General features: G+C 42.3%; 1 protein-coding gene across 2 annotated transcripts in view; it reads right to left on the bottom strand.

The window, feature by feature from the left end:
* The window catches only part of SNX32 (sorting nexin 32), a 305,491-nt gene that overhangs the window by 206,148 nt on the left and 72,548 nt on the right, over nt 1-26,795 (bottom strand). For both annotated transcript variants that reach the window (XR_015299987.1, XM_086938325.1), the window contains exons 3-4: nt 13,049-13,159; nt 2,399-2,520 (exon numbers count right to left, since the gene is read on the bottom strand). Coding sequence is in view for 1 of the 2 variants with exons in the window: in XM_086938325.1 (XP_086794451.1) it covers nt 2,399-2,520; nt 13,049-13,159 (233 nt within the window). In the remaining variant the exon portion in view is untranslated. The remainder of the gene's footprint in view (nt 1-2,398; nt 2,521-13,048; nt 13,160-26,795) is intronic.

Here is a 26,795-nt window from a genome sequence, read left to right as displayed (position 1 = left end):
CAGGACCGGTTTGGAGACCCCTGCTCTAGGTGGTGTATGTCCGAGGGCATGTAATATCGGAGTTGACTCTTTGTTGCATTTACTGGTGAGGAGCAATGAGCATGGTGAGCATAATGAGGATAAAAAGCTGGTGAGTTGTGGAAAATCTAAACATTTTTGTTTAACATGAGCGTTGTGGCCAGGAAGGAGTCAATGGGAGCACTGAGACAAGTCAAGAATGATGATCCTTTCTGGTAATGATAATCAATTGAGAAGGATGACTCTTTCTTTTGGGTAGTAAGTGATGACATGGATGGAAGGAGAGACACAATACAGTTGAGATAGAGTATGCCTTCTATATGTGTATTCGAAGGTTTAACCAACATAGGACCAGGTATTCAAAGATTTTGCGATGGGTTTGCATACCAAAAGTGACGCACCTGCGCAAAATGATTTTTGTTGTATTTAGTTTCAATGCAAAATTTGCACTGATCTGTGCTACTCTGTATCAAAGGGGCATTCCATGGGTGGGAGGTGGGTGTTCCCATACAGCCACCCATGGTTTTTGAAGCTAAATCCTATCTACAAACAATAGTAGACAGGGATTTGCATAAGAAATAACCCCACTTTGAAGCAGGCATTAAAAAAGGAGAAACGCTTTTACTTTTATTTCTTCTAACTTTTCACACCTTGCATATGGCTGCACTGCACACGACACATCCGAAGTGGGAAAAGTTTTAAGTTGCTTTAAGCATAGTGTCTTGTACTGGAAGGATACCTTTCCAGTACAAATCCTATGCTAGATTCACGCAGGTGTTTGCCCTATGATGCAAAGATGAGTGTCTAGTGCTCAGTAGCCTGATCGTGCACCAGCGCTAGGGAGACAACAAGACAGTGCTGTGTTTATGTAAATATAACACTTCCCTGCTCTCTCCCTGTCACGCAACTCAGCGCAGAACTTTTGGTTGCTGTGTGGGCATTGTGTGACAGTTTGGTTACTCTGGACCAAATGGCAAGGAAGCCATCAAGGCTTTAAGATAGAGTTTGAATGGCTGCATTGTGACTTGCAATCCTCTCCAGGTTTGGCCTGATACTGAAATCTAAATCCTCGCACTCAGTGTCCCAACCAATAAATCTATTACCCTATCAATTAGCTGTTCATCATCGCTCACACATAGGGAACAAAGGGCCAGCTGTACGACCGTTGGATTTAGCGCCTCGCAACTTGCGACAAATTGCGAGTCACAAATTGCGAGGTGCAAAATCCAATATACAACCGTGTCTCAGACACTGTTTGCGATTGCCAATGGGGTCACAAATTGCGAGCCTCATGAATAATAATGAACCTCTCGCAATTTGAGAGCCCATTGGGAATGACTGGCCCTAGCAGACCACCATGTCTGGGACTGCTTTTAAATAAAACAGTTTTTTTTTTAAATCAGCCCGTTTTCCTTAAAGGAAAACGGGATGCATTTAAAAAAAAAAAAATGAAACGTTTTAGTTTCATTTTTTAAGGACAGGTAGTGGTCCCTGGGACCACTGCCTGCTCTTAAAAAATATTTATGCAGACAGTCACAAATTGCGATTGCATTACGACCCTCTTGAAGAGGGTGGTAATTTGTGAGTGTTTTGCAACCACAATTGCGGTCACAAAACATTCATGCATGGGGTTGCAGTCGCTATTAGGAAGGGAACGCCCCTTCTTAATAGTGACTCGCACTTCCTAAATAGTGAGTCTCAAATTAATTGCGGCTCACTATTAAGGAATTGTACATAGCCCTTTCACATTTTGCATGCGCAAATGGGTCGCAAACCTGTTTGCGCATGCAAAAAAGGGTCGTACAACTGGCCCCAAAAGCTTTAGAATATCACCCCAAAGGGCAAATCCTATTGGTTCCAGACACGAGTCCATTGAAAACTGAGCAAGAATGGGATATGTTTGTTAGGAGTTTGGCCAGAGTGACTAGAAATATTCATGATGGCAACAGTCTCGGCAACCCAACAGCCTTTTGAGGCCACCATAGTTGTTCCATTGCAAAGATCTGCTCTGATGCTAAGTTTAATTTCCAGAGGATAAAAGAAAAGCCACTTCTATATCTATTCGCACTTTCCTCGACAAGATGGGTTTGACAGGGATTGGCTGTGACTTTTAATCATTAATTAATAACCAAAGAAAAGTAAGAATTGATCAGATTGAAATTCAGAAAACATATGTTCAGCATGTAACTCTTCTCCCAACAGTAACTTCAATCGTCGCATTACCATATTGTCCAACCTGGGAATTGGAAGCTCGGCAGACACCATTCTCCCTCTCCTTGCCCTTTAATAATCCACTTTTTACATCCTATCCCTCATGCTCTCATGGAGATTGAAAAGGCTGCTTAAATCCTTCAGGCATAATTTCTGAGGCACCACTTACGCTTCAAGCTCTTGCTTCACCTTGGTAAATTCTTCCCGGGTCATGGATGTGTCGCCTTCCCCCAGCTTTTGCAACTTCTCTCTGGATGCTTCAAAATCTGGTTTTGGCGGTGCAGGGGGTATCTGTAGGGCACAAGACAAATCAATTTAATTAATCCAGTGTTCACAGAGCTTCAAAATGAATCGAAATATGCTAGACTGAATTCACCAATACTAGATTCTCCCCAGTGAGAGGTTCAAGCATAGCAAGTGGCGCACACTTCCATTACACCCTGCCGCAAAATGATACCACCATTAGGACAAGTTGGAATGGTCTCTCTGTTAATTCAATCAACTCCTTTTCTTCAAATGATCTCAGACTGAAGTCTCCAAAATTCAGATCTTTCTTTGCACAGAACAGAAAGTTCTCCAGGGTTGCAGTTTCGGTTTAGAACTTTCAATCTATAAATGTCAGAACTCACTTTTCTCTCATTCAGTAAACATCTTACAACTCATTTATTCCAGGATTAATATCCTTTGCCCTGTGAACCCTTGTTTCAGAGTAGATTATTGATGAAGCCATACCTATTAATTAGCCACTCTTTGCATGGACCCTTCCCCATTGCTGTTATGTTTATATCTTGTTCCCCACTTCCCCCAAATTACTGATCCTCCTCGGCTTCCCTTCCCATCTGTTTTTCCCCCCCAGTGTAATTCTAGTCAACTTATCATTGCTGTTAGGTTTCATTTATTTTTATTTATTGTTCTGGTTTATTGTACAGCACCTAAATACCCAAAGGGTGCTTGTGCTCTAATTAAGTAAATAAATATAGTAGCAGAACTTGATGCATGCTGAAGGACGCTCTAACAATGACCCTTGCAAATGCTGTAGACTGAGTCGCTAACAGGTACCAAGTGTAATTATATATATATACTTGCAAATTTTGGTATGTGGGAAGTACCAAATTACAGGGACATGTAAGGATACTACAACACCTCAAAGCAATCATAAATCCTGACTCCACTTATCCTGTGGCGCGACATTTCAAGCAGCACCACAACAACAATCTCAACTGCCTAACATATTTTGTAATTGAAAGTGTGCCTAAAATTAGGCGGGGAGGCAATTGAGAAGTATTGCTCAGACAGTTGGAGACACAGTTTATATTAAACTTTGATACAAAGTCACCCAATGGTTTGAATGTCAGTGAGGATTTTCATAATTTTCTATAATTTTAGATTTTTATATGCGATTCATACAGAAGGGTAGGTTTATTTTACAGTTAGGCAATGCTGGCAGCTATCAAACACAAATATTTACACATTTTATGACGAGTATAAGTAGATAGTGTACACAACACTGAGCTGGGGGTTTAACAGAGTTGTACAGTAACGATATCAAATTACAAATATGTAAAAAAAAAAAGAATTCAACATGCAAACTATATTAGACCCTCCATGCATAGTATTATATAATTCTGAAAAAATAAGACATAAACAATGGCATATTCCATCTGATTAAGTAATCTCTATTATATGAACTTAGCCCATTAGGGGCTCAATTTTGGATTCCCATGTGATAGCAACAATGAACACAAAGAGAATGGTGCTAATATTAGCTATTTTTACAATGATTATTTGAATGTCTTTAATAAGTGATTTAGTGATCTCTAATTCATTAATGTAACCCACTATCAGCTCAATTTTGGGTTCCAGGATGATACCTACAGTACACACAAGAAGAATGGTACTGATACTAGCCATTTTACCAATGCTGATTTGCTTGTTTTTAATATATGAGCCTTTATCAATGTTATTATTTATATTTATAAATGTCATTTTTGTGATGATGGTGAAGTTCAAATATTCTCTAGTAAAAGAGAGAGGGACCCCAAGACCAAAGGGATAGGGTTCCACAATTGACACTAGTCAAAAAATAATTCCCTTTGGGCGAATTACCATAGACACATAGGTTCTTACAGACAAACAAAATAGACTTACCAATATCAAATAGTAACAAGGAAGCAATGAAAATAGTTAAAAAATCAATACAAGTGAAAACACTATAGTAAAAGTAAATCTAATTTATTAACATACATTATATTTTGTAAAAAAATTGGGAAACACATACAGGACGAAACAATAATAAATAAATTCAACATTCCAATAAAAAGGAGCTACGGGAAAAGGACTAAATTCAAACAAAGCGGTTATTTTGAATTTTCCTTAATTTCTTATTCCAGATTCGCTCCTTGAGCATCGACGCGTTTCGGCGGTATAATTAGTATATGACCGCCTTCATCAGGGCAATTGTAATAATGTTTCCCAATGATTCTTGGACAAAAAGCATAACTCAGAGTATGATAAGGGGTATTCTGCCTCCTTCTCACTTGCAGGAGATATTCGTCCAACGAACTATCTTCTCAGCGTATACAATATTCTCGCTAAAAATGGCTTAGGAGGACACATCGAGATCATATCATGGTTTCATGTGTCAAACGTGATAGCTGTAATAAAAAATTAAGAATTGTATAGATCCAACACGCGGTAATTAGAATCAGAGTGTATCAAGCGGGACACTTTTTATCATCAGCCAAAAGGAAAGGCACGGAGATTAGAACCTCGTGTAATCGGTGTAATCGGTGTTTCCCGTATCCTGGGACCGCACAACGTTTTTAATTTATCTGTGAATCGATATCCTGTGCATGTTTATGTCCACAATTTTACCGCGTGTTGTATCTATACAATTCCTAATTTTTTATTACACCTATCACGTTTGACACATGAAACCATGATATGATCTCGATGTGTCCTCCTAAGCCATTTTTAGCGAGAATATTGTATACGCTGAGAAGATAGTTCGCTGGATGAATATCTCCTGCAAGTGAGAAGGAGGCAGAATACCCCTAATCATACTCTGAGTGATGCTTTTTGTCCAAGAATCATTGGGAAACATTATTACAATTGCCCTGATGAAGGCGGTCATATACTAATTATACCGCCGAAACGCGTCGATGCTCAAGGAGCGAATCTGGAATAAGAAATTAAGGAAAATTCAAAATAACCGTTTTGTTTGAATTTAGTCCTTTTCCCGTAGCTCCTTTTTATTGGAATGTTGAATTTATTTATTATTGTTTCGTCCTGTATGTGTTTCCCAATTTTTAACAAAATATAATGTATGTTAATAAATTGTCCAAAGATTTACTTTTACTATAGTGTTTTCACTTGTATTGATTTTTTAACTATTTTCATTGCTTCCTTGTTACTATTTGATATTGCTAAGTCTATTTTGTTTGTCTGTAAGAACCTATTTGTCTATGGTAATTCGTCCAAAGGGAATTATTTTTTGACTTGTGAAGTTCAAATATTACCTTCCAATTGAATTTTAGATGGAATTGCATTTTGTACTGTGTATCTGTTTGCACACACTAACAATTTCATTGCAATGGTTACCAACAGGTATTTTTGTACATATCAGTTACAATATGTGCATTCCCCATATGATGAAATCACTGTCTGTCCTCTGTTAAACATGGGCATTCTGAAAACGTATAGTAATATGTTAATGGCCACTATTACCCTATAACCATGTGAGTACTACTTAAAGAGGTGTTTGAATTTCAGCGCCAACGTGAGCAAGGCCAGGCTTGGCTGAAATGCATAATGGGGAACAAGTTGCGTTGGAATAATTTTTTGCACAAGAAATTGGAGTCTGTACCAGAGTCCGATTCTACTGAGCGGGATGTTTGCAGAGATATATATATATATTTTTTGGGGGGGGGGCAGGGGGGGCTGGTGGGTTTAGACCATGAGCCTTCTAACAATTCAGATTCACTGCAGGGCTGAAGTGTTTAATATGTGTAATACTGAGCAGGATTTAAAAATGTTTACATTTTGCATCCTTTCCTTTTCTCCACTCCTTCGGATGGAGTCTTTCCTTCATCACCCTTCACTTTCCATTGCTGTATTGGAAAACAGGGAAGTCGCTTCAGAGGGTTATTTGGGGTGTCGTGCCCCCCAAATAAATGCATTATTGCTTGGTCTGGGGGCCCTGAGTCGGGTCTCCTGTGCTTTTGTTGGTTTTTCCCTTTGTTCTTATTTGACTAAAACCTTTGAACTTGTTCATTTTTTTTATCAGGAATTTAGACAGAGGCCAACCTAATCCAACCCAGCATTGAACTTGTTCCTAGTGGGAACAATGGATTCCAAGGCTTGGTCATCTCACCCCTTCACCTTTCTGCATACTGTTTTTTATTCGGGAAATGTGTGTCACCCCCCAAATCTCACTGACTAAGCTACGCCCCAATAGGAAAAGGATGCTACTAGGACAGATGGATTAACTGTAGATGCTAAGAACACCAAAGGTTTGTAAATTGTATAAGTCGGAGTAATCGATCCTAGGCCTGGAGAAAGGTACCACAGAATACATGAGGATGCATGCAGGCGGGCATCCCCTAGGTTGCAACAGAGGACTGCATTGCTCCAGTTTGTTTATCACTCTCTCTGGTAGCCAGCATTCTATTGCTGGGAAGGAACCTCAGTGAGTTTAGCACTCACGGCCAAGGCCTTTGTGCAACCTATTGGAAAGAGGATTAAATTCCGGTAGGGCCAATTTAACCTTTCATGATTCTAGGGTCAAATAAATAAGTAATATCAATTTGGGTGATAGTAACCCCACTTAAAATGTATACTGCGAAAAAGCAGCACAGCAGGAGCAAGTGGTAAATAAACAACAATCTATCACAAAAAAGTTATTATTTAAGCCAGGACAAAAAGCAACGCATGCAAGCATAACTGTGTTTTGTATGAAGTAGGTGAAAAGCCTGTGGAGTGTTCCTTAGTTTCTTGCGTTCTACTTGAAAAATGCAAATTCAATATTTTGTTTAACAAGGCTACGATTTGCTAACGCTTTGCACCAGGTTTGTGTTACTTTCTTTGAACAGTTTACCGAAGTAATACAAAGTTGCACTATGCTCTGGCTTGTGTCAAAGGGTGCTCCATGGGTGGTAGATGGGCATTCCTAGGCAACCACCAAAGGGTTTTGATGCAAATCCCTATGTAGAAACATTCGTAGGCAGGGATTCGCGCTAAAATCTTGTGCCTTCTCAAAGCAGACATAACAAAGAAATGTTTTCATTTCTCCATGTTGTTCCTACTTTGATTGAGTGCTGCCTTGAGCAGCACACACACAAAGTGGGAAAAGTATTAAAGAATACTTTTATAACTGGATGGGTACCCTTTCAGTACAAAAACAGTTCCTTACAGAACGCACACATGCAGGGCCGGACTGGCCATAGCGGGCACCCGGCGTTTCCCCGGTAGGCCGCTAGGGTGGGAGCGGTTTTGGGCCCCTGGGGGCCATTTTTGTTACCGGGGGTCGGCTATATTGGCCCCTAAAGCAAAATCGGCCGAAACCGGCCCTCGCCGGGGGGGTGGGAGGGGTAGTGGCCTGGGGGGGCTGAGCAGTTTGCCAGGGCCGGTTTCTGTTCCCAGTCCGGCCCTGCACACAGGCTTGAACTATGTTGCATGGCAGCCAAAAGTGCTGCAGTATAGGTAGTGGAAAAGAGAGTTATATCGTAGTAGATACATCGCTGCTCTTCTCTCTCCCTTTCAGGCAATGCCGCGCAGCAAGTTCAGTTGTTTTCCGTGAATTTTTCGAAACGCTGAGCCCAAGTGCTTACCTCTGCAACGATAAGCTGGGACTGCTACTGGGGTCCACAATTACTAACATCTCCGTGCCCTTGCATCTGAAGTCTACAATAATTGATTGTATCAGGGAGCACCAACCCCCTTATCATGAATGCAAAGAGGGGGTATAACGCTTAAGATAAACGATAACACCACAGGGGGACGGTCCTTCTCCTACCTCGCCGCCAAGACATGGAACTCCCTCCCGACCCACCTCCGCCTGATCCAGGACCACCTCGCCTTCAGGAAGCAACTCAAGACCTGGCTGTTCGAGCAGTAGCGGACCCCCCTTCCCCCAGCGCCTTGAGACCCTCTGGGTGAGTAGTGCGCTATATAAATGCGATGATTGATTGATTGACATAATACACAAAGCCAGATCTACTAATGTGGCAGAATCCGGCTTTCAGAGACATTCTAGTACACTGCCAAATGAAACAAACTGGACACACTGGGCAAGCAGAATATTGTGTGATACTCCCAAGTGTATAGTCTTACTTTTGCTATATTACAAATTTCATACAGTCAGGGCCAAACGGAGAGCCCAAAGCAGCCCTAACAATTTTCTCAGAACAGCCCCTGAGGAAGCACTGCTTAGCCCTGGGAGGCTGAAAATGCTTGCTTGCTGCTTTTGTTACTGGAGGCCGATATTGCAACACCGCTGCAAAAAAATGCCCCCCACCACTGCAAAACCAGCCCCCACCCTTCCAGCCTCCCGAGGAAACACAGTCCGGCCCTGCATGCAGTTTACCTCAGGACTACTGTCACAGCACTGAAAGTTGAACTGGCGAGGTATAACTCAGGTACACATTTCTTGAAGGCCTCTACTGGCTCGGCTATGCGCTTCCGCAATGTTAGCATTATAGTAAAAGGACATATTTTGCACAAGCATGGCCAATGACATAATTGACATGTCGCACTATGTAAAGTCGGCACCGCAGATTTATTTTGACAGCACAGCGCTGGGGACTTGTCGCTGCATTACACACTTTTTAGAAAATCTGGATCAAAGTGTAAATTGCTACCGAATGGCTTTGTCTGTGCACATCTCTGGTTCAAGTTAAGTTTGTCTTGAACCTATGCAATACAGTACGTTCTAATGAGAGGCCAAAGTGAGCAAACTTTGAATGTGGAATTCTCCAGTCAGAACAATTCGATTTTTATGCAGCGTTTCACTGGGAAGTTCTGTCATTTCGAAGCGCTATAAATAATCAGCGCAGTGATTCATTTGTGCCAGTTTTTGCAAGTGGGGGGCACCGGCACTCACTTTTGGGGACCAGAGCTCATTTTTCATAAGCAAAAAAAGGGACAATGAAGGAATATACAGATATGAAAGCTGCGGCAGTGAGAGAAATAAGAGATAAAAAAGAACCAGCAAGACTTGGATAAAAAGATAAGAAAAGCTGTATTGGGTTTTTTAGGGATTTCAGATAGTGAGGGCGCTCTGCCTAAGATTCAACGTTAACGAATTACTGGAAAATGAGTAGGTAAATGGTGCGTAAAGAGCGAACGGAGAAGCCCTTAACCGTTCATACAGAAAATCAGAGGATTTCTACGATATATAAAACAGCAATGCTCTCGCAACCACAAAATAGAGTATAGCTCCAAAACTTAATGTATAACAAGATAAATGCTATTGTGACAAAATAAATAAACAGATGCAGATCCTTGTGTATCATCTTTGTGGGTAGGTTGTTTAATGAGTCCACAACCGTAGCAACGGTCCACAATCAGCCGACACGTGTTTCGTCGTGTTATGTTGAGTCCACACGACTCTTCAGGGCTTGTGGTACGACCCACGTGTTGGTAGGTCGAAAATGAAAAAGGGGTTGTTTTTCAGGTGGAAAATTCAGTATTTACAAATTGTCGACATCTAGTCAAAATTATAATCATTGGCTCTGAATCTAGAGCGAAGGAGTCGCCGTGTCCGTCTCTCGGAACACGGCGACCGGGAAACACAAGAGGAGGGATACCTTTCTTTCGCATAAATCCTTTGAACGTCTAACCTAACTGCAGCGCTGTATCAAGATTTGGATCCCCTCCCGGTACCGTTTAATACGCACACGTATTAAGTACGAATCTTGCGAACGGCCGCTATACCTGGCGGTGGGACTGCACACAGAGAAACTTCTCCTTCGCTCTAGATTCAGAGCCAATGATTATAATTTTGACTAGATGTCGACAATTTGTAAATACTGAACTTTCCACCTGAAAAACAACCCCTTTTTCATTTTCGACCTACCAACACGTGGGTCGTACCACAAGCCCTGAAGAGTCGTGTTGACTCAACATAACACGACGAAACACGTGTCAGCTGATTGTGGACCGTTGCTACGGTTGTGGACTCATTAAACAACCTACCCACAAGGATAATACACAAGGATCTGCATCTGTTTATTTATTTTGTCACAATAGCATTTATCTTGTTATACATTAAGTTTTGGAGCTATACTCTATTTTGTGGTTGCGAGAGCATTGCTGTTTTATAAAAAGATAAGAAGTTTGGTGGAAGAAAGAGGCATGAGGTAGAAATAGACTTATTTATTTAATTATTTATTAGCAAAGTTGTATATTGCGCTGGCTAGAGGTATCAGAGCGCTTTACATGATGATCAGCAAGTTACATATTACATGATTACTTCGGTTACAGATTCCAAGTGTAGACGAAGGAGAAAGATAGAGGGAAGAAAACATAACGGGGAGGCATGGTCCGGCGAGATGTCCGGCTTGGTAGGTGACGGCCGAGGGGGTGAACCAGGGCCAAACTCTATAGCTGCATAAGACAGTTCCAGCGGGCATCGGCCAAGGTTGTTCGGACTCCGCGGTGAGAACAAACAGTACAAACACATGAGATTACACAATAACATAAGTTATTTTCGCGTTACATGGTAAAGACAAAACGTCTTATGGGGAAAGGTAAACAGGGGAAAAGTAATGCAGATAGCGTCAGGCAGACCAGAGGGGGGGAAGGGACTTCAGGGGAAACAAGCAGTCAAAGTGAAAGATAGACAAGACTGTGAAGCACAGTTAAAAACAATGTCCGATGTCTGACTGGATAGGTGACAGCCGAAGGGGTGAACCATAGCCAGACTCCTCTATAGCTGCATAGGACAGCTCCACCGGGTAATGGCCAATGGTACTCGGGTTCAACGGTAAGTACAAACAGATTCGGTTTTCTCCCATAGGGCATCATCATAGTTCAATCGAAGGCATCGGTCCCAGTGTAATTGGGAAGCACCCTCCGCTTCGTCCTCCCACTAGCCCCATGAGCGGAGACGTGAAAGACAGATTATCAGTCTTCAGGGGGCTTGCTCCCAGAAGCGGTAGCCCAATGCTGAGCGATATCAGTGTTTGATGACCTATAGGGAAGGCCACGATCCACTCCTTCTTTACATCCCTCATGCTGCACTGCGGAGCTAGATGCCGCAGAGGCGCTTTAATGCGCCATCCCCTTCAATTAGGAGATCCTCTGCAGCGTGTTGGGCCGCCATCTTGGGGTCAGGCACAGCCAGGCGTGGATCTGATTAGCTACCGTTGCTAGCCTGAGGCTGACTGTTCCTGATAATGCTTCGGATCCCAACCAGCTGTAGAATATATGCCCCAGTAAACAAATAAAGAGCTTGCACACCGTGAGGTCCTCAGCCATGTACCGCTCACAGAACCTGTGCCATAAGGGAAGCAACCCCCTGCTGCCCGTTGAGCCCATCCGTCCGAGAGTTCAGTTCCAGGCAGCCCGTGGGCCGACCAGGCAAAGTGCACACTGACCTTGCTCTCTGGTCTTGAAATCCTATGTGCTGTGTCTGCACTTGTGTTTTTTAGCACTCCGGTTGTTCAGTCTGGGTCTGACGCTCTCTTCCGCCACACTCGACTCTGCCGTGTAAAAGGGGGTAGCCGCAACACAATCAGCCAAGTCTCAGCGGTCTCATGCACCCTCTCCCCTGCAGACAAGAATGGCCCGCACCTACCGGTGCTCTCCGTTTCTACCCTGGGATCCGGGTGCTGCTACACTCCAGCGGAAGCTGTTCTCAGACCGGTAGCACCCGGCCAGCACAGCCACCAGAAGGGCGCTAATCAGCCTCTCCCCTAGTCCCTCTCTGTAACAGGCAGCTGGGGCACTTGAAAGAGGCGGCAAAGGGCTACTGAGGAAAACTGAGGGACCATGCGTGGGTGATAATTGTACAAAATAAGTACCGGACAGATTAATGATATTCAATTTACCAACACTGGAAGGGTGGATGGTTGAGTAGGCCGTGCTGCGCTTCAAAACTATGACATGCAAAACATCACATTTCTCAGTGGGGACCTTTAAGTCACAGACGATATACCACCCTGTCTGCTTATATACCCATATAACTCATGTAAATAAACAATAAAAAATATTAAAAAGGCTCTTAAAAATGAGCTAATAATTCACTGATTGTTCTATACCAGAATCATATAATCATGTGTGTTATTAAGCGTGTTTTATTAGGTGTTATAATTTCTTTTGTTCCTTTTAGCATTGTTATTACTGATATTAACCTTCAATTGAAAACTATTTATAATACTCAAATAACCAGCCCCTATCAGTGAGCCTGAGAGTGCTTTCTGTTTATAAATTTGGCATGCATGGAGCCAGTCTCCTGCCCTAATAGCCCTTGATCAGGGCTTAATTTGAGTCAGTGCTTGCCAGTGCTCAGCACTGGCACTTAATCATAAACACTGGTGCTTTTCATGGGCACCAGTTAGACACATTCATTTATGGAGAGATTAAGTGATTTGCCCAGAATCACAGGATGTTGAGCTGAAGCCAAGACTCGAATGTGGTTCCCCATCTCCGAAGTCGGCAGCTCTGGCCATTATGACACACCCTATCCCAATTTTCATGGTTAGTTCAGTTTTAGGTGGCGCTAACAGGAGAAATGGGCTGGTGCAAGCTGCCTCCTGACGAGAGTCCTGTCACTTATTTGTTTTTACCACAGCCCTTGATGAACTTTTCCCTTCCTTACAATGATTCCAGCGTAGTCTTCGTTCTCCATATAGGCATCATGGAGCCAGATAAACTCTTCATGCTGTCGGACCACCGAGAGTTCGGCCTTCTTGAAGTGCGTCAAGGTGCTCTGGAGGACAGAAACAAAATGGCGGCAAATTATCGACATGAAAGTGTATTTTTTTTAACAGTCTGAAATTGTACAGGAATTGATTTATTTCATAGTTTTTGTAAAGTGCTGAACAGCTCTGTTAGTAGCCTGAGGTCACTGCTGGCAGGTGTAAGTAGCATGTACACATAGCCATAAAGATGGGCAACACCCGTATGGTGCTCTACAATTATTGAGTAGAAACTTTTATGATATCCGCAATGTGGAATAGCATGCAGTTTTCCCAATATATTATTGCTGTGTTATTCCCCATTTCTTGAACAGAAAGATGCAGTTGAGCTAAAAACCATACTATCAGTAGTACCATGAGGTAACAATGTTTCCACCAGGTGTATTTTGCATCTGATGTTTCCAACCACCTCGGCATGTGAGACTAAACCTCTATAGTTATGTATCACATTTGATCTATGCACCTAGGATCTAAAACAACATCCCTGTTTCCATCAGGTCTGACCAAACGCTGCTCCAACTTAGGAATGAGCTGAAGCCTCACTGATTTAAAGAACACTACATCACAATGCCTTATCTGTCCAAAACTCAGTTTCCTCTTCACTTACACACCAACTTTAAGCTTGCATTTGACCATGTACAGTGCTCTACTGCCCTGTGACTAAGTTTGTGCTGCAGAAATACCATATACATACATGCCACCACAAAGATGTTTACCCACTGCAGGTAGTCAATGGCACAGTTTTAGACACCATAAAGAAGAGTAAGCCACTTAATTAAACCCTGATTCTCTGTATTGGGAATCTTTGATGACTGAATTTATCAACACCGATTATTTTTGTGTCCGTGCTGGATCACAGAACGTCTATTTTAACAAGAGAAACTGTATTTTTAAAAGTAGTTTATATGAATAAACTATTAACTATGCCTACCAGCAATGCATCATATTTTATTTAAAAGCAAAGTATTAATTATAAAAAATGGTATATGCAATCGTAACTGACAACTAGGATTATAAGTAACCATCTTTGATGAATTTACTAAATATAAGAGTAATTTCACACTAGAAATGTGGGCATCAAAAAGAGATGTGATGAGCAAGGGAAATACATGGAATTAAGAACAGTATTAAAATGAGTTCTGCAAAAAATAAATGCCAATTTCCAGTCCTGCAGTCAGACATTTATAAGCAAGGCTGTTCTAACTGCCTTTCCCCTTTGAACGAGCTTTGGATTTGCCATGAAGGAGCTAATTTGTTTTCTGCAAGCATAATAAAATGCAGGATACAATCAGTCTTGATAAAGATCGCTTTGAGGTCTTCTTTCCGTACTTGTAGGGCCATCATTTACAATAAGCTGATTGTCCACTCTAAGGCTTTTAGGGCCAGTTGTAGAGAAGGAGCTTGCAGTCGCAAGCCCTGGGATTTGCAAAATCAGAGGGTTTGTATCTACAAGCTAGCCTTCTCATATGTACTAACCCCATTTTGAATTCAGAAAAGTGTTGCCGAATCTCAATTTGAAAGGGGTGTGTATGGGGGTTCCTTCCAAATAGGGATTCAGTATGGTATTTATTAATGGTTTGCAACCACAATTCCGATCGCAAGCGGTTGATCAGTTACTGACTCCTAATTTGGGGTGGTAACTGATTCACAAAGGGAAATGGGTCCTGTTTGGATCACTTTGGGAATCTACGTGGCAGTTTCAAGACGAGTAGGCGGTTGTCCAGGGGTCCATAGGCTATTTTTATTGACGTTTTTCAAAAAGGTAACCTTTAAGTGTTTGTTTAGAGCAGGCCTGGTTCCTTTAAGTCAATCACAAGGTTTGTGGTCTGCTGTCACTTGCAGGCCACCATCCCCAGGTTTCAGGCCAATAGCAAAGTGTAGTAAATTGCAACCTGTCAAATGAATAAATATTGGACAAGTCATTCTGCAACCCCTATGTTTCCCTCTTTTGCAAACCAACCTTTTGCTACATAGGTCTGTTTGCAAAATCTGATTCGATTTGCAGGAAGTTCACGAGCAGTCTACAACCACATTTTGAAAATCAAATTTGAGTATATCTCCAAGTATTTAATGACATGTCTGCTGCAGAAGTTGGGTTTGGAAAAATATATTGATAGTTAGAGTGACTGGTTAAAATGAAAAACCCATATTAAGTTCATTAACAATTAGGGGCGGACATAACTGGTGTAATTCTCTCTAGGATAATTAATCATAATTACCACTAAATTACTCATAATTATGCGTAATTACATTGAAAGGGTAACCGAACATTTAGCACTATTTTCTTAGTGCAAAATGCACCCTTGCATCCAAAATGGGCCAAAGATGTAATTGCTCTACTAAAATAGCACTGAATGCTTCAAGACATGAACAGCAGTAGCCACCACACACTGGATTTCTCTTCGTTCATTGTTCCTGTGCTCCTGTGGTAAGATATTTGCCCTAAATTATTCTTAATTACTCAAGCTGGTATAATTGCGTAATTATTGAAATAACTCCAATTACTCCAACATACAATTACAATGTCACCCAGGCCTAGTAGAAATTAATTATGAATCCTGATTACTACTTTACTAGCCTGGGAAACAACCTTTGCAACGCAACCATTACATCACACTGCACTTACAATGCCGACATTACATCGCAACATCCTTTACAACGCATGACACTACAACGCAGGCATTACAACGCATACCATTACAACGCATGACACTACAACGCATGTCACTACAATGACGCATTACAACGCATACCATTACAATGCATACCATTGGAGTTAGAATAGTAATTTTTAACCCCTACATTATCCAACACTTACCCTACTGTTGTACCCCCCGGAGTTAGAATAGTAATTTTTACCCCTACACTATCCAACACTTACCCTGCTGTTGCACCCCCTGGAGTTAGAATAGTAAATTTTACCCCTATACTATCCAATACTTACCTTAAATGAAATGTAATGGTATGCTTTGTAAAGGTAGTATGCGATGTAATGGAATGCATCGTAAAGGTAGTTTTTTAAAATGCGATGTAGTGTCATACGAAGTAATGGAATGCGTTGTAGTGGATGTTGCAATGTAAAAACTGTGTTGTAAGTCCATACATTGTAAATGTACGCGTTGTAACGTCATACCTTCCTTAGCCTGAACCAAAAGATATGGTTCATTGCTCCCTAAGACCTGCACTTTGTATGCTCTGAGAGCCAAAAGGATTGCTAATAGGATAGTTACCTTTCATGAAAATTGCTGGAAATTCACCTCCAGCATAGCTCAATGGGCTGAGGGGGTCAGCCACTCTGGCCAGTACTGTACTCAGCTACCAAACAGGTGGTGACTGCCTCAGTGAAAGGCATAGTTTTTTAAGGCTCTCCAGAAAATATTTAATAACTGATATTCTGAAAACGTTTCTAGATAGGCTATGCTTGGTTTTGAACTAGTCACTCTTTTAACGTGAGACCACCACGCCACCCTATCTGCTTATATAACCATATAACTCATATAGATGAAAAACAGAAAATATAAAATATTAATAGAACACTTTACAAAAATAGCCATCAGTTATTTTACCAATTGCTCCATAACTATATTATATAACCACGTGATATTAAGAGTATTTATTAGATGTTGTTTTCAGTTGTTCATTTTAGCATTATTATTACTGATATGAGTTAAATTAAGCTTATGGAATGTTCATAGGTCACAGCTGTCATTATTGATGACCCGCTCCTCATGTTCTGGTACATTTTTGCTTGATGCACCTGCTTGCTCATTATGAACACCTGATAGGAGTAGTGCAGTTATGTTACTGTTTCCAGCTATCAGCCAACACCATATCGTTTGTGCTTCCCCTGCAAGTACCCTTGACTTAGTTCCTCCTTGTTTGTTGATGTAAAACATTATTGCTGGGTTTTATTTTTGAATCGGATTCTCTCTGCAGGTCAATGATGGGAAGAATGACTTAAAGGGTAAATGGCAGCACGGAGTTACACCATATCAATTTGTAAGACCTTTTCGATTTGGACTGGGACCCGTCTGCTTGGAAACCCCAAACAGGCTTCCCCAACCCAGCGGAGAGGCAACCAAGATGGGAAGATTTGTTAGAAGGCAACTCCTAGTAAACTGTGGTGGTTTGTCCATTATAGGATAGCGTCAATTTCTCTTCCTACTTCCCTGAGTGCTGACTCCACTGCTCCTCCAAAGACTTTGAGGCGGTCTCATATGAAGTCTGGCACTCGACACCATGGCTACATAGGAAGCCATCAGCTCAGCAACAACTATATCAAACAATTTGTGGCATGTTTGATGTTGCTTAGTTTCAAACATTTCTGATGAATAGATAAGTCTCTTTTCAAAAAATACATTCTTACTGAGCCTGAGTTTAAAAGAGCTTCCAAATAAGTATCCTTTCAGTTAGCATCAATTATGATCTCTCAAAATTCACATACATTCCCTAATTATTAATTACTGCAACTGTTACACTAATATCTTGCAGTACTTTTTCATAGAGATGGGGTTTTAAAAGCAAATCGACCCGGTTTTGATACACAAAAATTCCTTTTATTCTTAAGATGAACCTACCTTACTGTCATTCACTAGGAGAACACTGTTGGATCAAATATGAGGGTGAATGACAGAATTTTGAAATAAAAAAGTTCCTTCTAGACTATGAACCATAGAAAGTTTCTTTGTTTCAGAGTGAGTGACTCACACATGGAAGCATGCATCCTGAAGAGCTATCAGATGACCTGTCAGATTTAGGGGAGTATTTGATGTAATGCACTCAATATAAACTACTCCCTTTTCACCTATTTCTTGCATGTTCTCGGGTCAAAAATATATCTACTTTTTTTTAAATTCCAGTTTTATTTATAAAGAAGTACTCTGAATATATCAATTTATTCTTGTGAATACTGGAAACCATTTCCACTTATTTGGCATTGTTCTTACGTCTTTTCTGATCTTCTCTAGAAGATGGTGTTGGGTGACAAGTTTTTTCCTCTCTTCAATGTGCGCAGCTATGCCCCCCTCCAGTGGGTAATGGTGTGGGTGATCTTATGTATTCATTGCCTAAACAAGTGAGATGCTTTAGAGCTTCCGGTTCAGACTCGATCGCGGAACGTCGGTGACAGCTGAAATCATTCTTGCTATTTGGGACAACATTTGTCCGACAGCCTCCATACTCGAGAGGACTCACCGTACCTTTTGGGAGGCTCACAACAATCTGTACACTTTTAATATTGGTGTACATCGTGTTGAATGCCTATTGACCAGCCGGGTCGGAAGTATAACCGACAGAGAGGAAGCAGAACATAGGACTTAAGAATCGTACAGTCCTGAAGAAGTCGTGGGGTCCTCCACGAGCAGTGAAACACATGTTGTCTGGGCGTTCATTGGATTGTATAAAAACAAGAAAATACATAAACTTGCATTCATTATTTATGGGATTGCCTATACTCAATGTCTTTTGACTTGTATACCTGCGCATGTGCATAAATAAGATTCAGATGCTTTAGAGCTGTTGTTAAAGATAGCTGTTCTTGTTGAACGCTTGCACCAACAAAAATTCGACTTCGGGTAGCATTGTTGTTGATGGTGTGTAGGTCGATACTAGGATTGAACTCTTTGGTGGTATCTCTTTTCAGGCTGGGTGTATCTGGAGTACTCTATCCACCTTTCTTCATCTACTTGCTTTCACTTTAGGTATCTCCTCAGGTGTGTGGAACCAATTGGAGACATCTTTTAGAATGGATGGCTTATGAGCTTTTGTTGCATAGGCTTTTAATCCTTTGAGGCACAGCCATGAAGCTGTACGTATATATAAGTAATGGCAATAGTTGTAATTCGCAGGTTCGAGGTGAGACCTGAAAGCAAGGCCATTAGGGGTCCTGTCAGGGTTTTACGTTGCAAGGTCAGGTCTCAAATATTACAGATGACATTGCTTGAGGTGCACCAGATGGAATGCTGCTCTTAGGGGCTATCCTTAGCAAGGCCTTGTCAAAAGTGAGAGTGACTTGCATTTGGGATACTCTTGCAGGGGTCCAGAATGAGAGAAGATGGAGTGCAGTGGCTTTTCTGGTGGTTCTGATGAAGATTCACTGTCTGTTCTTGTTCCGGCCTTTGATGAGTTCTCAAGCTTCTCCTTAAGCCCCCTTCTCCTTGACCTTTCACTGTGAAGAATATGAGACCCAGACCTTCTTGGTGGAGGTGTGCAAGGCACTGTTTGCAGTAGTGGTGTAATGGAGTCAATGCTGGAGCAGGAACTGTTAGAGGTATAAACTGAAGTTGTGGAACCATCAAAGGCATTGGTCGAGGCAACAGCTGTGGTGCAAATGCTGCAGTTGTAGCACACTGAGCAGGAAGGTAAGGAATTAAGAACCTCGCAAAACAACAGTTGATGGACAGAATGCAGAACAATGTCATACATTCACCCCAGTACAGAGATCTGGGCCTAAATCCATCGTTTTGTTGCACTCCACACCACCCCAGTTCAGACATGGCCACATATGCAAATCAGCCTTGACTCTGTGCCTCATAGGAAAAGTCCAGCCCGAACTGCCAAGCCTTTCTTTCCTGGACCGGAATCAAGCATCCTAGGACCGGTTTCTGGCTATCAGCCGTCTTCAGCCAGGATAGCTTGACTCCATTGGTGTGGAGAGCATGAGACTCACGTCTGAGCATACCCATCCCACTCAGGGTGACAAAATGCAAAACAACAGTTGTTGGACAGAATGCAGAACAATGTCATACATTCACCCCAGTACAGAGACCTGGGCCTAAATCAACCGTTTTTTTGCACTCCACACCACCCCAGTTCAGACATGGCCATATGCAAATCAGCCTTGACCCTGTGCCTCATGGGAACAGTCCAGCCCGAACTGCAAAGCCATGTCGTTCCTGGACCTGAATTAGGCATCCTAGGACCGGTTTCTGGCTATCAGTCATCTTCAGCCAGGATAGCTTGACTCCAGTGGTGTGGAGAGCATGGGACTCACGTCTGAGCATACCCATCCCACTCGGGGTGACAAAATGCAAAACAACAGTTGATGGACAGAATGCAGAACAATGTCATACATTCACCCCAGTACAGAGACCTGGGCCTAAATCAATCGTTTTTTTGCACTCCACACCACCCCAGTTCAGACATGGCCATATGCAAATCAGCCTTGACCCTGTGCCTCATGGGAACAGTCCAGCCCGAACTGCAAAGCCATGTCGTTCCTGGACCGGAATTAGGCATCCTAGGACCGGTTTCTGGCTATCAGCCATCTTCAGCCAGGATAGCTTGACTCCAGTGGTGTGGAGAGCATGGGACTCACGTCTGAGCATACCCATCCCACTCGGGGTGACAAAATGCAAAACAATAGTTGATGGACAGAATGCAGAACGATGTCATACATTCACCCCAGTACAGAGATCTGGGCCTAAATCCATCGTTTTTTGCAATCCACACCACCCCAGTTCAGACATGGCCATATGCAAATCAGCCATGACCCTGTGCCTCATGGGAACAGTCCAGCCCGAACTGCAAAGCCATGTCTTTCCTGGACCGGAATCAAGCATCCTAGGACCGGTTTCTGGCTATCAGCCGTCTTCAGCCAGGATAGCTTGACTCCAGTGGTGTGGAGAGCATGGGACTCACGTCTGAGCATACCCATCCCATTTGGGGTGACAAAATGCAAAACAACAGTTGATGGACAGAATGCAGAACAATTTCATACATTCACCCCAGTACAGAGATCTGGGCCTAAAGCCATCGTTTTTTTGCACTCCACACCACCCCAGTTCAGACATGGCCATATGCAAATCAGCCTTAACCCTGTGCCTCATGGGAACAGTCCAGCCCGAACTGCCAAGCCATGTCGTTCCTGGACCGGAATCAGGCATCCTAGGACCGGTTTCTGGCTATCAGCCATCTTCAGCCAGGATAGCTTGACTCCAGTGGTGTGGAGAGCATGGGACTCACGTCTGAGCATACCCATCCCACTCGGGGTGACAAAATGCAAAAGAACAGTTGATGGACAGAATGCAGAACAATGTCATACATTCACCCCAGTACAGAGATCTGGGCCTAAATCCATCGTTTTGAAGAACTCCCCCACACTTCCAGCTGGAGTGATATGGCGTGTTTGAGTCCCATAATCCTCAGTGGCATATATGTTTTTCTGGACGTACCGGTTAAAGCACCTTTTTGGTGTCACAGTGAAAGATCTTGACCTTGATGGTGAAACAGAAGACTGGGAGTGTCTCCACATCATACAGCCTAACCTTGAACAGGTTCTGAGGCTCAAAGTCATGTTTTTTGACATTATAGACCTCAATGGCAACTTTGGTTGGTGTCTTGATGTTAATCTCCTTGATGTCAAAACTTTAGAGCGTGAGTGACATGATATTGTTATCTCTACTCGCTGTATAAATGTCACAATACAACATAACAAAAAGACTAGCAGAACACTGAGACAAGATGAAAGACTTATCAAGTTCCTCAATCAATGATAAATGTAAGTTCAAAATAATCTTCTGAATTTTCTCTTTCTACTCATTACTGTAGGAAACTGCAGCCATGTCCATATTTAACGGTCTTCGGTACAATTGCTTCAGCTTTACTAAAAGTTCTACTACTTCAAATAACACTCTTTATTGAAAAGGGATAAGCAATTGAGTCCAGTGTACCCCAAGCAATGACTGTAGGTTCAGGCAGCCCCACCCATGAGCCTGTTGATTTGAGTTGTTCAGTATTTCCCAACAAAGAATATGGCCTCTGTAAGGAAATAGTGACAGTCAAGCAGTGTCTGTCCCAGAACCTATTAGTTAGCAAGTACATGATGGCCACAAAAGGTCAAATATACATGTCGTTCATTGATTTGTCTAGTGAGTTCGATTGCGTAAATTATGCCAATCATTGGTCCTTGATGGCGAAAATAAGGGCCGACACACGAATTGTGTGAATTTTCTCGACAAATCTATGCAGGATCAAAAGCCAGGTACGGTTTGGAATTAATGGGAAATGTTCTGAGTCTTTCAATAAAGCGCCGGGTGAGGCAGGGCTGTGCCCATCGTCCTTTTCTCTTTGCATTGCATGTTAACAAATTTGAGAACTGTTATTTGAGACGTGTACAGATATGTCACAGAAATGTCATCGTCCTGTCCCAGCCATCCTGTACGCAGATGATGCGGTATTAATGGACCTTACAGCAAATGGTCTGCAGTTATTAATAACTGTATTTATGAACTTTGTGGACGAGTTGGACCTTAAAGTTTATTTTAGTAAAACATTTTTCATGACTTGTTGGACGAGTAAGCCTAAACCTCGCCCTTTTAAACTGAATGGAGTCCTACTATGTCAAGTGAGTTTGTTTACATACTCAGGGGTACAATTCTACTGCCCTGCACTGAAATCAGCTGCCGTGCGCCACGGACACACCTTTGCGCCATGGTGCAAGGGTGTTTCTCTGAGTCTAGCATAGAATTTGACTATGCATAGACTAACTTTTTTCCTTTTCCCTCTATGTATGCGTGCTGTACAGTGTAGCACACGTACAAAGTCGAAAAGGAAGGAGAAATTAAAGCATTTCTCCTTCTTGCACCTACTTCAAAAGGGTGCAGTTTTCTCAAGCTAAACCCAGTCTACTTTATTTAGTAAATAGGGTTTAGCATGAGAAACCTGGGTGGTTGCATGGGAACGCCCATACTCCACCCATGGGGCCTTATTTATGAAGGCCTTGCGTCAGTTTTGCGCCGCCGGTGCGTCGCTTTTTGTGACGCACCAGCGGTGTAAAAAAATGTGCCTCGTTGCGCCATATTTAAAAAGTGACGCATCTCTATGAGATTTCACTGCGTCACTTTTAGGACGCTGTTGCGTCAAAATCTTGCGCCTGCCTCACAGCAGGCGTAAGACTGACGCAAGCCCTTTCACATGGAGCTTTCCCCATGTGAAAGGACGCATTGCTGGAGTTGCGTCACTTTTGTGACACACTCCAGCAATGCGTCACTTTTGCGCTTACAGATACGTCAGAAATACTGACGTATCTGTAACTCCTTGCGACATGATGCGTCATATATTAAATATGACGCATCAGGAATGTCGTAAGGAGTGCGCAGTGAAAAGTGACGCATCGCTGTTTTCACGCAGCGGTGCGTCACTTTTCATAAATGAGGCCCATGGTACGCCCCATTGGCTCTAAGTAATGCACAGCAGCGTATGCACTGCTTTGCATTACTTTTACGTTCTTTCCAGTGCTAAAAAAGTTTAACGCTGGAAAGTAAATCGGAAAAGAAAGATTTTGCGCCACTTTGCGCCACTTTTGAGACGCAAACACGGCGCAAAATCTTAGTAGCTCTCCCCTTCAGCCTGTGTGGGCAGGCCTACCTGTAAACATATAGTCTGTGTAGGCAAGCCTGCAGGAGATCTATATCATAATTAAAGAAACGAGTAAATTACAGAGATGCATTGTATTAACAGCAGCTCGGTAGAATAGGTTGTCTAAACATTTTAATTTCCAAGTCTCTCACTTGCCAAACCTTATAAGTTTAAAAGGATGGTGGATACCAGCGATAAAGCATTATTCCAAAATTCCACATGTGATACTAATGACCCAAACCTCGCTTTTGCCCTTTGTTTTTTGTGTGTGTTTTTATTTTTTGCAGTTTTATATAGCATAAACTCGACCGTGGTTATTTATTACATGAGCCCCAGTTACTTTACAGAAGGTCATGTTCATTTTTTTAGGAAGGGGGAGATTCATTGATTTGCCCAGAAACCTAGGATGCTGTTGCCCAAACCTCCACTTTGGCTCCTCAGTTCCAATTTTCAGCAGCTCTGGGTGAAGGGCCCCATACTCTAAGCATTGTCCTTACTGACTAGCCTCCTGCTGTAGACAGGGAAAATAGCCGCGATTTAGGCACCTACTGGAGACAATGGCCACGCCCATAGCATGGCTACTGCTGGAGAGAGGGACACACCTACAGCTTTAGCTCCTCCTGAAGACAGGAGACATGCCTACAGTTAGGCTCTTGCTGGACTCAGCACAGCAGACATTCCCACAGTTTAGGCTCCTGCTGGAGAAAGTGGACACAGTTGAGACCGGCCCACATTTCAGGCTCCTATCAGAAGCAAGGACACACCCACAGTTCAGGCTCCTATCAGAAGCAGGGACACACCCACAGTTCAGGCTCCTATCAGAAGAAGAGACACACCCACAGTTTAGGCTCCTATCAGAAGCAGGGACACACCCACAGTTCAGGCTCCTATCAGAAGCAGGGACACACCCACAGTTCAGGCTCCTATCAGAAGAAGGGACACACCCACAGTTCAGGCTCCTATCGGAAGCAGAGACATGACCACAGCTAGTGTTGCCACCTTTTCAAGAGAAAAATACTGCCCATTTGTTGTTGTTTTATGAGTCTGCAAAGTCTTGGGCATGATACTAAATAAGGTTAAATAAAATTGTATCTATTTATTTGTAACATAACTTTTCTGAATTTATTTACTTTAATTATTAGCCAGGGACCCTTAATGCAGCTCTAGAAAGTTAAAAAGTGCTTTCTTTTTATATTCGGTGTTAGAAGCATGTACAGGTAAGTTCAGAAATACCGCTTTAGGTGATTTTTGCTCTGGTTGGGACAAGAAAATACCGTTGGTGCTGGTTAAAAAAACGGCAAACCTAACCAAAGTTTAGGCTTTTACTGGAGAGATTAGGCAACCAACAGCTTATTCCCATCCTGGAGGGAGGGGACGTTCACAAACTTAATGCTCCTATTGGAGACAAGAGACATGGCGCTAGCTTGTACTCCTATTTCAGAAAGAGGACACGCCCACAACTCAACCTCCTGCTGTAGATAGGGGACTACTCAGTGTATGTTCCTGCCTCAGACAAGAGACACGCATTAGCAGAGATTTAATTTACTTCAATTCAATTCAATAATTCTTTATTCGGCCAAACTGCCCATAAATGACTAAAGACAATTGCAACATTGCACAACAGACTAAAACAACATTATTAAAAAAGAGAAGACCACCATTCAGACATTGATATAACCATAGATTAGTGGTGCAGCAAGAAATTTTGTCAACACATATCGGCTAGCAGAGATAATTACATAAGGTAGGATATAAAAGATTTAACGTTCAAATGATCAATATTAAAACCAATAAAAACAACAATAAAAACAGTGAATGGATAAAAATAGATTCACACAAATCAGAAGTACCAAACATGATAAGAAGAATGGGTTGGAATTTTGTATGGGGCTAGAATTACCCATATTTGTAGCTAGGGGCTGCTCCTGGAAGCACTTTAAAATATGGAAAAGGTGGGCTGACTATCGGGGCTTGGAGCTGGACCCACCGCCAGAGGATACTGCCCTCCCAACTTTTTGAAAGCTTGAACTTTACGACACCATGAACGGTGACCCTGTGTACATAACATGCATTGTATTCGATCTTCATGTAGCGAGTCGCGCAAGTAGCGGCGCTCGGTGGGGGGGGGGGGTGGGCTTAGTGGGTTGGGGGGGCAGTTGTTTTCTTCTTTTGATCTTCTATTGTTCTAATGTAAATTACTGAAGTAGATATTGGGAAAACGATGATGGCAGTTGACTCTGGATGACAGAGCTGTGCATAAATATGTGTCTTCAGTCAATAAAATCTGTTTAAAAAAAAAAAAAGAAGTACCAAACATGATAAAAGAATTCATCACAACCTTGAGTAATAAATGAGCCTTCCATGTTCTCCTGGCTCTGATAGCAGCTTTTAGAAGAGAGCGTATTCTATAACAAATAATAATGAGTTTAATTCAAGAACCAGGTCTTGACGACTGAGCCCCATCACATGATAGATAAAATGGCCTCCCTACAGGCATCTGGCTGAGCGCCATCTGCACCAATCACAACGCTGCCATTGCAGCATTGTGATTGGCTTAGGGGTTAGGAAGGGGAAATGCTTGCTTCCTTTTCCAGGAGCAGGAAAGCAGCAGGAAAACTCGGGCACAGGACCGGCCAGGAGTGGAGACGGCGAGGGACCTGGTAAGTGAAGGTTTTTGTATTTATTTTTTAAATCCCATCATGCGAACCCCATGTTCGAACCCCCACCCGCCAGTCATGCGAGCCGCGACTGCAAAATACTGAAGATATCCTTGCTGATAAGGGATAGTATTCCTGGGGTGAATATTTCACACCATGTTAAAGCAATACACTTTTATATCCTGTGTTCATTTGTATTTCTTTATTTATTTCCTGGTGATTTGGTAAACGTCATATGTCAGGAGGGGGCTGCAGGCAGCTCCAAAGTGCTAGGAAGTTGGTTGCGGTAAAGGTTAGCTAAGGGGAGGCAAGAAGTGTGTTGGAAGGTCACAGGCAAAGAAACAGATACATAATCGCGCTCCTAATTTGCGGTATTCTGAATTCAGTTTATGTACATTCTCGAGATTAGACTTTTATATCATATCTCAGTCCATTTGACCCACAGTACTTGCTTGTGACATTGTCTCAAGTGTTATCTCTGCTCACCCCACTTGCTCTTATTGGTCGTCTTGGCCATTGATGGGCCCAAAATTTAAAGTTGCGAACGTTAGTTTTTACAAGAATTCTATGGATAAACTCACTCTTCACAACCTAAAACCTTTATTTAACCTAAATATACACATTCAGAGCAAAC

This window comes from Lissotriton vulgaris, chromosome 9, assembly GCF_964263255.1.
Source record: "Lissotriton vulgaris chromosome 9, aLisVul1.2, whole genome shotgun sequence".
Classification (NCBI taxonomy): domain Eukaryota; kingdom Metazoa; phylum Chordata; class Amphibia; order Caudata; family Salamandridae; genus Lissotriton; species Lissotriton vulgaris.
This window is presented reverse-complemented; position numbering and strand designations above follow the sequence as displayed.